This window comes from Polypterus senegalus, chromosome 9 (genome assembly GCF_016835505.1).
Source record: "Polypterus senegalus isolate Bchr_013 chromosome 9, ASM1683550v1, whole genome shotgun sequence".
NCBI classification, from domain to species: Eukaryota; Metazoa; Chordata; class Cladistia; order Polypteriformes; family Polypteridae; genus Polypterus; species Polypterus senegalus.
The window spans coordinates 7,603,018-7,615,455 of NC_053162.1; the positions used below are offsets into that span (position 1 = coordinate 7,603,018).

General features: G+C 39.3%; 1 protein-coding gene across 2 annotated transcripts in view; it reads right to left on the reverse strand.

Moving 5' to 3' along the window:
* The window catches only part of LOC120535094 (cip1-interacting zinc finger protein-like), a 93,981-nt gene that overhangs the window by 28,459 nt on the left and 53,084 nt on the right, over window positions 1-12,438 (reverse strand). For both annotated transcript variants that reach the window (XM_039762664.1, XM_039762665.1), the window contains exon 9: window positions 2,225-2,407. In XM_039762664.1, the coding sequence (XP_039618598.1) occupies window positions 2,225-2,407 (183 nt within the window). The remainder of the gene's footprint in view (window positions 1-2,224; window positions 2,408-12,438) is intronic.

Sequence of the window (12,438 nt, forward strand, 5' to 3'; positions counted from 1 at the left end):
GTTACTTTAAGGCCTCACATTTATTGTGACAAGTTGGAACCAACGATTAAAGTAAAAAGGTCAAAATATCAAATCTCTGTTAATATAGTAAAATCAACAGCTTAGCTTGACAGAATGGAATATGTAGCAGAAAAATGAACACTGTTTAACTGAAAGTAAATAAAATCTTCTTGATAAAGCACCAATGGCTAAATCTTCACAAATCTATACTAATAAAAGGCAAAGCCCTCACTGACTGACTCACTCACTAACTCATCACTAATTCTCCAACTTCCCATGTAGGTAGAAGGCTGAAATTTGTCAGGCTCATTCCTTACAGCTTCCTTACAAAAGCTGGGCAGGTTTCATTTCGAAAATGTACGCGTAATGGTCATAACTGGAAGCCAATTTTCTGCATATACTGTAATGGAGTTGAGCTCGAAAGCCGTGGGGAGCGGAGTTTTGTGTGACATCATCACGCCTCCCACATAATCACGCAGTACGTAGGAAACCAGAAACAGTTCCAAAAACCGCTGAAGAAAACATACATTATATAATTAAGAAGGCAGCGAAACAATTAGAAGCGAGCGAGTGACATATAAAACCATATTCAGCGGCTCACGTGAACTGACGCAGTGCGCAGACAAAAAGCAACAGTTCCAAAGAGTGCTGAACAAAAACCGAATTACACTGCTACGCTCAAATAGACAAACCACACGCCGTGGCGCAATAGTAGAGGCTTCGCCTCTAGCGCCGGCGCCAAGGTTCAATTCCCAAGAGGGATGCACGAGTATTATGCGCGCTTCATGATTCATTTTAGCCTCGCATCCCCTTGGTTTGAGACGTATGAAAAAATATACGGTTAACGCAGAAAGACATCACCAATTGAAGCTTTATGAATAATGGATACTTTATTCACGATCAATGATTGTTTTGGTAAAGCCATACTCCGTGTATTCATTAGATGAACGGTAAAAAAGTAAGAGTGAGGGGAGGGTAACTTATTGAGGCACGCAGGCAAAACCACAATAGCACGCGGGCTCAATGTACTGTAGTGCGCGTCAACTCGATCTGAATTGCGCGATCACATTTGAAAAAATATATCTTTTCAAGTTCTATTTATTCCATATGTGTCAAACTCAAGGTCCGCAGGCCACATCCGGCCCGGCGTGTAATTATATCCGGCCCGCAAGATCATTTTATATACTGTATTATTGTTATTAATGGCCCGGGGATATGAAGCGCTGGTAACACAATAAACTACAGATCCCATAGTATATTACGCGGTAATTCCATACCAAAACAAATCATCTAAAAAATTACTAAGTAAGGAAAAAGAAACCAATAAACTTGAGTGGGGCCTTAAAATTCCCCTGAATTGTTAAAAAAAAAAATACCCTTTACTCTAAAACTTAAAGCAATTTCCTTTTAGTCACCTTCAAAAAAAGTGTATAACATCTCTTTGAGATATAATATACGTGTCCCAGCACTGCTCCCATTTCCATCTTTTCTTACTGTGTCTGGAGACTCCTGCGTTTTTGCAAGATTTCTTCCAAAGTAATAAATCTTCACTTCAGCCCTGATTTTAATTTTAGGAATAAAATGAAGTCACAGGGAGGGAGACCTGATAAATATGGGAGTATGAAGCAACTTTCACATTGTTTTTGACAAAAACTCTTTGACTGACAACTCTGTATGTGTAGGTGTGCTATCACTGTGCAAAATTCAGTTTTGGGGACAGCACTTCTCCAGGTTTTTTAAAACCAGTCCTATCCTGTACATGCTTCAGCAGTTCATTGTAAAGTCGCTGACTAACAGTCTGTTCATGGGCAACAAACTCTTTATGAAAAAGTCCATCAATATCGAAAAACATATTCATCATTGTGAAAATGTGCTGCGAGAGTTTGAAGAAAAAAAAAAATCCCAAATCATGTGCACGAATGACTGCAGAATAAATGGCAGAAATATGAACTTGATCAACTCAGCAGATTAACCTGACTATAGACATACTCTACGATACCTAGCAGCATATTTGATAACTACACCCTACTCCAATGCTACTGACTGATTACAGGTATTACTGCACTACACTGCATCAAAACTCAGACGTACAGTATAAAAAACATTTTGTCAATTATTCTAATAGACAATGTAGATAAGTGTAGGTACAATGCTTTAAAACACTTTTTCTTCAACACAAGTAAACAAAAAGATACATTTTTAGCATCTTGCAACAGGCCCTTACCTGCTGATTATAACAAGTAATGTTACAGATGTAACAGTAGAATTTAGATGGCAATTCAGAGTCTGTGTCACAAGATGTCTTTTCATTATTTCTGGTTGCCCCCTCTAATGTACTTGTGCTGATGGCCCGGCTTTCACTGCTCTGCTGAATTGTCACTTTGAGCGATCCTCCTGCACTCAGAACCTATGTTAGAGAGAGACAGAAAGAAAGAAAAAGATATAAATAAATTGGCTTAGAATTTTATTACAGATCAGCAAGGCATTGACTGCTTCCCCAAGACAGAGAGAGGAAAAGTTAAAAAATGAAGCAAAAAACCAACAGGCTCACTTCACTGTATGAAATCTTTATTCACCATTCAATGTGAAGAACACTCTGGCGGGATAAGACAAACATTCTAATTTTAAAACACTTCCGATTTCATTGATCTCTTCTTAAAAACAAGACAAAGTTCTATAATAGTTGATAGATTTTTACATGTGTGGCATGTTTAGCCTGCCTTCCAAAAAAAACCAAAAAAAAAACCATCACAACATATAATTTTAGTCAATGTACGACTTCTCCATTTTTTTTAATCCTAAAGCACAATGGACTGCAAAGGGTAATTTCTTTACTGCAGGGGTCTCCAACACGTCGCTACCGGTAGCTTGCAACCCCTTTCCAAGTAGCTCGCCGAAGGGTTAATGAATCTTACATAAATTTGAAAACTTGATTAGTCAAATTAGGGGTAGGCGATCTTTCCAAAAAATTATACCACGATCCTTTTAACACAAAATCACGATCCACAATCTGAATTGCAATCTCTCTTTTTCATGTGGCATACACTTAAGAGACTATCCGGACTCATCCAAGACCTAAGTAACACTTTATTTTAAATATCAAAGAAAGTTGAATTCAATTGTACTCTCGTTCGCTAGCTAAGTGGAGTTAAGGAACACAACCCCACCTCCCCCTGGCCCGCTGCGTGTTTCTCGGATTCACGCAAATAAATTGACACCGCAAGCGAACTCTGATACATAGCGAAATGATAGAAGTCGCAAAATCAAACGGAATGTTCAATTAAATTATAGAAAAAAAAACCTGATCTAAATCCGTTAAGGAGTTCTCTCGTGAAAAGCGGACAGACAGACAGAGAGAGAGACATTGGATTTTATATATTATATATTAGTAAACCTTCAAACTAATGTGCAGTTGAAGTCTCAACAGCATTCTCAGCATTTCTGGAGCTTAGTAGAGACAGATAACTATAAGAATCTTCACCAAGCAGCTCTGAAAATGTCTGCTGTGTTTGGGTCTCCATACCTCAGTGAGTCTGTGATGTGAATGTCATGAAATCAAAGTTCAGAACAAGACTGACAGACGAACATTTAAATGACTGCATCAGAGTGAACCTAAGTGGCTACACTCCACCATACACCTGCCACTCTTTTTGAGTCATCCGACTAACTAAAAAACACATCACACATGCAACTGAACCTGTGAATAAAGTGACATGGAACACAATGACAAATGAATAAGTCATATCTGTGTATTTGGAATTGCATTGTTTGGTTTTGACAGCGTTCATGTTTTAATTCAAAAGTGTGAGATACACTAGAAAATGCATACAGACATACAAATGCACTTTCAGGTGGACTAAGTATTTTTTTGTGATGTTTGAATGCAAAATGTGAGTTGTGGACACCAACATTTTGTAAATGTTCAGGCAAAACAAGCTTATTCAGTTTGTTTCATTCATTATGTAAAGCACTTTGAGCTAATTTTTTTGTATGAAAATGTGCTATATAAATAAATATTGTTGTTGTTCGGGTTGAAATAAGCTCTGCCAGGGCTGCCCTTTGTCACCGATTCTGTTCATAACTTTTATGGACAAAATTTCTAGACGCAGCCAGGGTGTTGAGGGGGTACAGTTTGGTGGACTCAGGATTGGGTCACTGCTTTTTGCAGATGATGTTGTCCTGTTTGCTTCATTAGGCCATGATCTTCAGCTCTCTCTGAATCGGTTTGCAGCTGAGTGTGAAGCGGCTGGGAAGGGAATCAGAACCTCCAAATCCGAGACCATGGTCCTCAGCCAGAAAAGGGTGGAGTGTCCACTCAGGGTTGGGGGAGAGATCCTGCCCCAAGTGGAGGAGTTCAAGTATCTCGGGGTCTTGTTCACGAGTGAGGGAAGAACGGAGCGTGAGATCGACAGGCGGATCGGTGCGGCGTCCGCAGTGATGCGGGCTCTGCATCGGTCTGTCGTGGTGAAAAAGCAGCTGAGCCATAAGGCAAAGCTCTCAGTTTACCAGTCGATCTACGTTCCTACCCTCACCTATGGTCATGAGCTATGGGTAGTGAGCGAAAGAACGAGATCGCGAATACAAGCGGCTGAAATGAGTTTCCTCCACATGGTGTCTGGGCTTTCCTTTAAAGATCGGGTGAGAAGCTCAGTCATCCGGGAGGGGCTCAGAGTAGAGCCGCTGCTCCTCCGCATCGAGAGGAGTCAGATGAGGTGGCTCGGGCATCTGATCAGGATGACTGCTCGTAAGGTGTTCCAGTCATGTCCAACCGGGAGGAGGCCCCAGGGAAACCCAGGACACGCTGGAGGGACTGTGTCTTCCGGCTGGCCTGGGAACGCCTTGGGATTCTCCCAGAAGAGCTAGAAGTAGTGGCCGGGGACAGGGAAGTCTGGGCCTCTCTGCTCAAGCTGCTGCCCCCACAACCCGACCTCGGATAAGCGGAAGAGGATGGATGGATGAAATAAGCTATGAGAATAAACGTTAGAAAACAGGAGGAGCTCTCGGCCATTTTCATTTTGCAAAAGTAGCTTTTAGGGGAACAAAAGGTTGGAGACCCTTGCTTTACTGGAACCATACCAGGTGCCAATTTTGTTCTCCTCTCTTTTTCTTTTTTTAATTGTAAATTACTTTCATATACAGTTTGAATCCCATTTAGCAGACAGAAGCACTTCTCAAACGCATCCTTTCTGTCACAGCGCTCATTAAGGTATACAAAGTATGTACAAAATAATAGCTACCTTGTGCTACTGAGCTCCTGAACTGATAACGGCAATTTTAGCTTTTCATTTTCTCTCAGTGCCAAGATTTTTGTTCAGCTTCATCTGTTCTCTCCCTGAAGTCCAGCAGTATAAACTTCATAAACTGCAGTTGTTTAGGAAGAGACCCTGTACATGTAAGCCTTTGCAGTGCAGGATTTCACCACTATTCATTACCAACTTTTAAAACGGGTTGTCCCCAGCTGTGCATTCTCATTTAAGAATCACGTCAGGCCCAGTGAGACTCGGTTGTATGAACGTATGCACTCTCAAGGCGTGTTTTTTACTTATTTATTTTTTTAACAAAGTGAGTGACACATTTGATAATAATGTCAGCTCGCACATTGTTGAAACAACCATTAAGATATTATCATGAACGATACATATTGCACATCCCTACTGTGCAGCCTACAAAAGGCTTACGGGGGCAGACACACCACCAATCATAGCACAAGATAAGAGAAAAGTTGCCCAAAATAACCATCACAGGAAAAAGCACTGCACTGGCATTGACAGAGCAACTCTACATGTCAGTGTTAGAGCCAAGGGCTGCAACACTTCATTATGTATGGTGCAATTTAAGAAAAACATTCAAGAATATCACAGTAGAGCAAAGTGATGGCTACCCAGGCATGAAAATGTATAGATAGATGTAAGACACAAATCCCTAGGTCTTTTAATAGATAGTAATGAAAAAGCACGGAAGACAACATGAAGAAACAAGGGCAACATGACAGGTGGCTAAATATGGCTCCTATCTTTGAAAGCTAGGACCATGTTGCCCATTTAAGGCTGAGGCCAAGGAGCAGAGTTGGAAGATACAGCTTTAAAAAAAATTAACATCTCAAACTTTTATTTTATTTTTTTTAAAAACAATTTGCAATTTAAATATTTCATCATAGAAATCACTTTCAACTATCCTTGAGAGAGAGGGGGGAAAGAAAAAGGGATGGCTGTCCAAATTTTGTAAACTGAAAGCACAACTATATCTTTCCTAGAAAAACATATACAATTCAGTATAATTCAGTTAACAACGTCCCAACTTACTACACTGTGTTTTAACAATGGAGTTTCTACAGAAATACAATAAATGAAATTGAGAAGTGTCAAAACCCTGTCGTATACGGTCACATTACAGTATTAATATTGTTATTAATGAGATATTTTATTTTAATAATTATTCATTTATATGATGTATACATCATGCTGATGTTAGCTTAGAGTGGGTTACGGCAGGTTAGATGTATTTTGGACACGTCATAGTGGCAAAAATTACACAAAGGTATGCTAGGATGCCTTGCATCCTAACTCAGCGCGCCGAAAATAACATCAGACACGCCCTCGCCTCCTTAATATGCACCTAAGTGCTTAACAATGAAATTGACTAACAATGCACTGCTCAGAACCATATGCCATCAACTGTGACATGATAGTATATATTTTTCATTAATGAGAAAAGGTGCAAATAAGAACACTTTTTTTTTTTTTTTTAATTTTTATTTAAATTTGTAGCCCTCATTCTTCTTCCATATGGCCTCCACAGTGCCTTTCACATCACTTACAGGGACCTCTCCATACACTTGTAGAGGGGCTACATAATAATAAGTACTTGTTTTTCTGTCTGTGCCGAGTGTGTTTTGTTTTCATCGTCTCGTTTGCTATGCTATATGTGTGTATAAGTAAATGTCCCCGTAAGATAAAAGGGGAAGGATGATGAAGGGAGACTGCAATCCCGAGATGGAAATTACCGGGACTGTCATTATTTAAAATAGAGGAGAGTAAAGGAAAGAGGAGCAAGGAGAGAGAGTGAGAGAGAAAGAAAGAGAACGAAGATCATTTACCGTCATTTTTAGCCATCATCCCGTTTATTGTTTAGGGCCAAGGGAGGGTTTTGTAAATAGTATTATTGTTGGCTATCTGTGCGCTCATGTATTTAATATTATATATATATATATATATATATATATATATATATATATATATATACACTGCTCAAAAGAATTAAAGGAACACTTTTAATCAGAGTATAGCATAAAGTCAATAAAACTTATGGGATATTAATCTGGTCAGTTAAGTAGCAGAGGGGTTGTTAATCAGTTTCAGCTGCTGTGGTGTTAATGAAATTAACAACAGATGCACTAGAGGGGCAACAATGAGATGACCCCAAAACAGGAATGGTTTAACAGGTGGAGGCCACTGACATTTTTCCCTCCTCATCTTTTCTGACTGTTTCTTCACTAGTTTTGCATTTGGCTACAGTCAGTGTCACTACTGGTAGCATGAGGCATACCTGGACCCTACAGAGGTTGCACAGGTAGTCCAACTTCTCCAGGATGGCACATCAATACGTGTCATTGCCAGAAGGTTTGCTGTGTCTCCCTGCACAGTCTCAAGGGCATGGAGGAGATTCTAGGAGACAAGCAGTTACTCTAGGAGAGCTGGAGAGGGCCATAGAAGGTCCATAACCCATCAGCAGGACAGTATCTGCTCCTTTGGGCAAGGAGGAACAGGATGAGCACTGCCAGAGCCCAACAAAATGACCTCCAGCAGGCCACTGGTGTGAATGTCTCTGACCAAACAACCAGAAAGACTTCATGAGGGTGACCCAAGGGCCCCATGTCCTCTAATGGGCCCTGAGCTCACTGCCCAGCAGCATGCAGCTCGATTGGCATTCACCATAGAATACCAGAATTGGCAGATGCACCACTGGTGCCCTGTGCTTTTACAGATGAGAGCAGGTTCACCCTGAGCACGTGACAGAAGTGAAAGGGTCTGGAGAAGCCATGGAGAACATTATGCTGCCTGTAACATCATTCAGCATGAGCAGTTTGGTGGTGGGTTAATGATTGTCTGGGGAGGCATATCCATGGAGGGTCACACAGACCGCTACAGGCTTGACAAAGGCACCTTGGCTGCCATTAGGTATCAGGATGAAATCCTTGGACCCATTGTCAGACCCTATGCTGGTACAGTGGCTCCTGGTGCACGACAATTCCTGGCCTCATGTGGTGAGAGTATGCAGGCAGTTCCTGGAGGATGAAGGAATTGATACCATTGACTGGCCACCACACTTTCCTGACCTAAATCCAATAGAACACCTCTGGGACATTATGTTTTGTTCCATCCAATGCCACCAGGTTGCACCTCAGACTGTCCAGGAGCTCAGTGATGCCCTGGTCCAGATCTGGGAGGAGATCCCCCACAACACCATCTGTCATCTCATTAGAAGCATGCACCGATGTTGTCAGGCATGTATACAAGAACACAGGGGCCATACAAAGTGCTGCATAATTTGAGTTGCTGCAATTAAATTTTGGCAAAATGGACTAGCCTGCCACATAATTTTTTCACTCTGATTTTGGGGCGCCTTTGAATTCAGGGCTCTGTAGGTTGATCATTTTCATTTCCATCAAACGATGTGGCATCCTTTCGCTCCTAACACATTACCCAGTCTATATCAGTATAGATATCCAGGAGGATTTCTTTTTCCCATTGAGATCTGATGTGTTTTCAAAGTGTTCCTTTAATTTTTTGAGCAGTTTATTTATATATATATATATATATATATATATATATATATATATATATATATATATATATATATATATATATATATATATATATATATATATAAAAAAACCATTTCAGGTGACTACCTGTTGAAGCTCATCGAGAGAATGCCAAGAGTGTGCAAAGCAGTAATCAAAGCAAAGGGTGGCTATTTTGAAGAAACTAGAATATAAAACATGTTTTCAGTTATTTCACCTTTTTTTGTTAAGCACATAACTCCACATGTGTTCATTCATAGTTTTGATGCCTTCATTGAGAATCTACCAATGTAAATGGTCATGATAATAAAGAAAGAAACAGATTGAATGAGGAGGTGTGTCCAAACTTTTGGCCTGTACTGTATATATATATATATATATATACACATATACACGGGTGTCATTGGGATAGTGGTGCTTTGTGTGCACTTACATATTATTGAATATTCTTCTGTACTTGTGTGTGTATGTATATATACTTATCACTTACAAAATATCCACATTTGATTTTACATTTCTGTGTACCATTTGCTTGTTATTGCATTGTGTCAGGGGGGAAAAAAGGACAATCTGTAAGTAGTACGGCTTGCTAACGCCTTGAGAGTCTTCAGGCTAGGCCGAGGCTAAAGTCTTGGTAGTGCAGTGGCTGGGCTGGGAAAAGAAGTCGGTCATTTAATAAGTGGTGCCGTCTCTGGTTCACGAAAGTCACTGCATGGGGCTGCGGTCTTCAGTACGTTGGACCACCACAGTAGAAAGCTCTACATTTTTCTTAACAACTGTTTCTTTTTGCCGTTTAGTTTGCACAGCACACCAGCCAGCTTCTTCCCTCTACAATAACTATAGTCAGGGCTGGCCTTCAACATTTTGGGGCCCTCAGCAAGGTTTTGCTGTGGGACCCCACAAGCACAATGCAACCTGTATTATGACATTTACATGTTTCATTAAGACAGTCCACCTTTAAGGTGTGGCTGAAAAGAAGCTATAAAGTATTTGCAGATATCCAAAGGAGGCAATAGCATCTCTTCAATTTCTGGCTGCACCTGCTAGTGCTAAATTTAGGGTGTGGGCAGCACACGGCACAAAGACAGCTTAGGAGTTTTTTTTTTTTTTTGCAGTAGTCTGGCCAGCACACCTTTGTGCTTTCCCTTTATGTTGGCACCACTGTCATCCTGTATAACTGCCCTCTGCATCATCAAAATGAATACTTACTTCCTCAAATCTGCCCAGGGCAAGAAAAGGCAAAATTTATCCTGTTATCCTTATTGCTAGAAGGAATCCCATAAAGTGTTCTTTATGGCTCGCCACTCACCACCCCCACCCCATTGCTCTGCTGCTGCCAGAGTAGTCACACAGGGTAAGTTCCATTTTGATTTGTGCGAGAAACTACTGCTTTGTGTGCTGTTCAGAAAACCGAGTTTCTTTTGGAAAAAGATTCAGCCTTGCATGGAAAAAAAAAAACAGGCCTAAAAGAGTTAAACGCAGAAAATTCAAAAATGGAGTGTCATGATTGAAGCCGCTGGGTCATTCTGGTTTTTGAAGTCCTGCTGAAGGCTCTCCAAAGTGTCTGTGCTGATGCTTTGAACTTTTTTTTCTATCAAAAAATAGAAAAATCTTTTGTTAATACAGTATTATTATTTCATAGAATATCCTTTGTTTGGTGTCAGGCTCTTTGAAGGTTTGTTTTCATTCTCCATATTTTATATCTATCGTATATACTTGTGTTTAAGTTCTCCTGCGGATAAGTCGGGCTTGATTTTACCATATAATTTTTTTTTTTTAATTTTATATCAGTCGTATAAGTTGAATGCAGAAAACTCAATTATGATATGCTAATACCCACGGAGAGAGTAACCACAGAGCACACTGCCTTTGTTTTTCTATGTATTGTGCCTATGTGACCACACGGTAATACCCAAACTATTCTGAAGCAAAGTTGGCAGTGTTTTGTGTTTTTTTGTATCTCACACCCTCATACACCTTTATCGTAACAGCATCCCTTATCTACGATGGAGCGTTCGATCAGAAAAAAATATGAAGCTGGTTTTAAATTTAAAGTTGTTAAAGTGGCGAAAGAAATTGGTAACTGGGCTGTGGCAACAAAATCCGATGCGTCTGAAACTGGTGCGAGACTGGAGGAGGCAAGAAGATGTAAAAATAAATAAATAAATAATTTAAGGGTCGTATTTTTGAACGGGCGTATAAGTAGGGGTCTGATTTTATGATCAATGTTTCGGGTTTCAAGACCCAACTTGTACGTGAGTACATACAGTATATATCTATCTATACACACACACACACAGATAAATAACACACCTAAATAATTTTATCTTTTCCAACCACTTGTGGTATTTGCGCCACCTCCATTCCTTTCACAGTGGTTTTCTGATTATTTTTTAAACATATGATATACTAACCCTTATTAAATGCAATAAACAAACTTGGAAAAAGTACTTGTCAGGAAAAGTCACACAAATTAACGGACATGTCACTCTAACATGAGTTATGCAGGCTACCTTTCAAAAACATCAGAACAAACCTCATTAAGAACAACCATTTAATTTCAGCATAATTCTATTTAGCATTGCCTACAGCATTTAGGTTGCTTTTTAATGTATCACCTGTCCAAAACAATGAACAAATATTAAAACACAGAACAAGCATTGCTAAGCTAAATCTGTATATCAGATGAATGAAAAGATGTTTTATAAATAAAGCTGTCATTGGCTTTAATCTAAAAAATATGCTGCTTCACAGCACACAAACAAATCATATTATATTTGTTCTGATGCCATGTTTGCTTAAATATCCTTCGGATTCACAGAACAGTGTTGGCATTTAATTTTGAGCAGAGAGGATTTGGTGGCTTAACGAAAAAAAAAACTAAATCGGCAGTCTCAACAGAATAATTTAAAATACAGCAATCAAATTTTTAAAAAGTACCACAACGATGAACAGAATATTAATTTTACAGCAAACTATCAACAAATTGCCAAGTACTTACTGTATTTCCAACAAAAAACAATATGAAAGCAATTGCTTCACATTAAAGGAGTATTCTACACAAGTTACAGTATGTTTTCATCTGTTACTTTCCCTGTACCATCTTTAGTAATAAACAAGAAAAAAAAAAAACATCCCGTGTTTTTAATAGAGAGAAAAGTTTTTGATACATTTCTACGAAGGCCAATGCTGAACAAACAAAAAACAATATAAAAGCATCCAAGGAAAAAAAAAATCTATTTTCTTGTGTTGCTTAATCATGCATACAGTGACCTTCACTAATATTGGCACCCTGGGTAAATAAAAGTAAAATGCACTGTGAAAAAATAACTTTGCTGTTTATCCTCTTGATCTTTGATTCAAGCTATCAAATTAAAATAATTGAAAGAAAAAAAGAAACATTAACTCACATATTTTTCTAATTGCTACCCCCTCTCAAAACATGCTGTACAATGTCAATATGACCTGAAGTTCTACGTCTGCCAATTGATGAGCTGTTAATGGGCAGAACTTGATATGACAAACAACATATTCCTTGTAGAGTCCAAAAATCGTACATGGAATGCCTCAATGGGCGTTAACAGGCTCTGTTTTTTGACAGCCCCCCAACCTGAACTCCATTAGAAGAAGGAAAG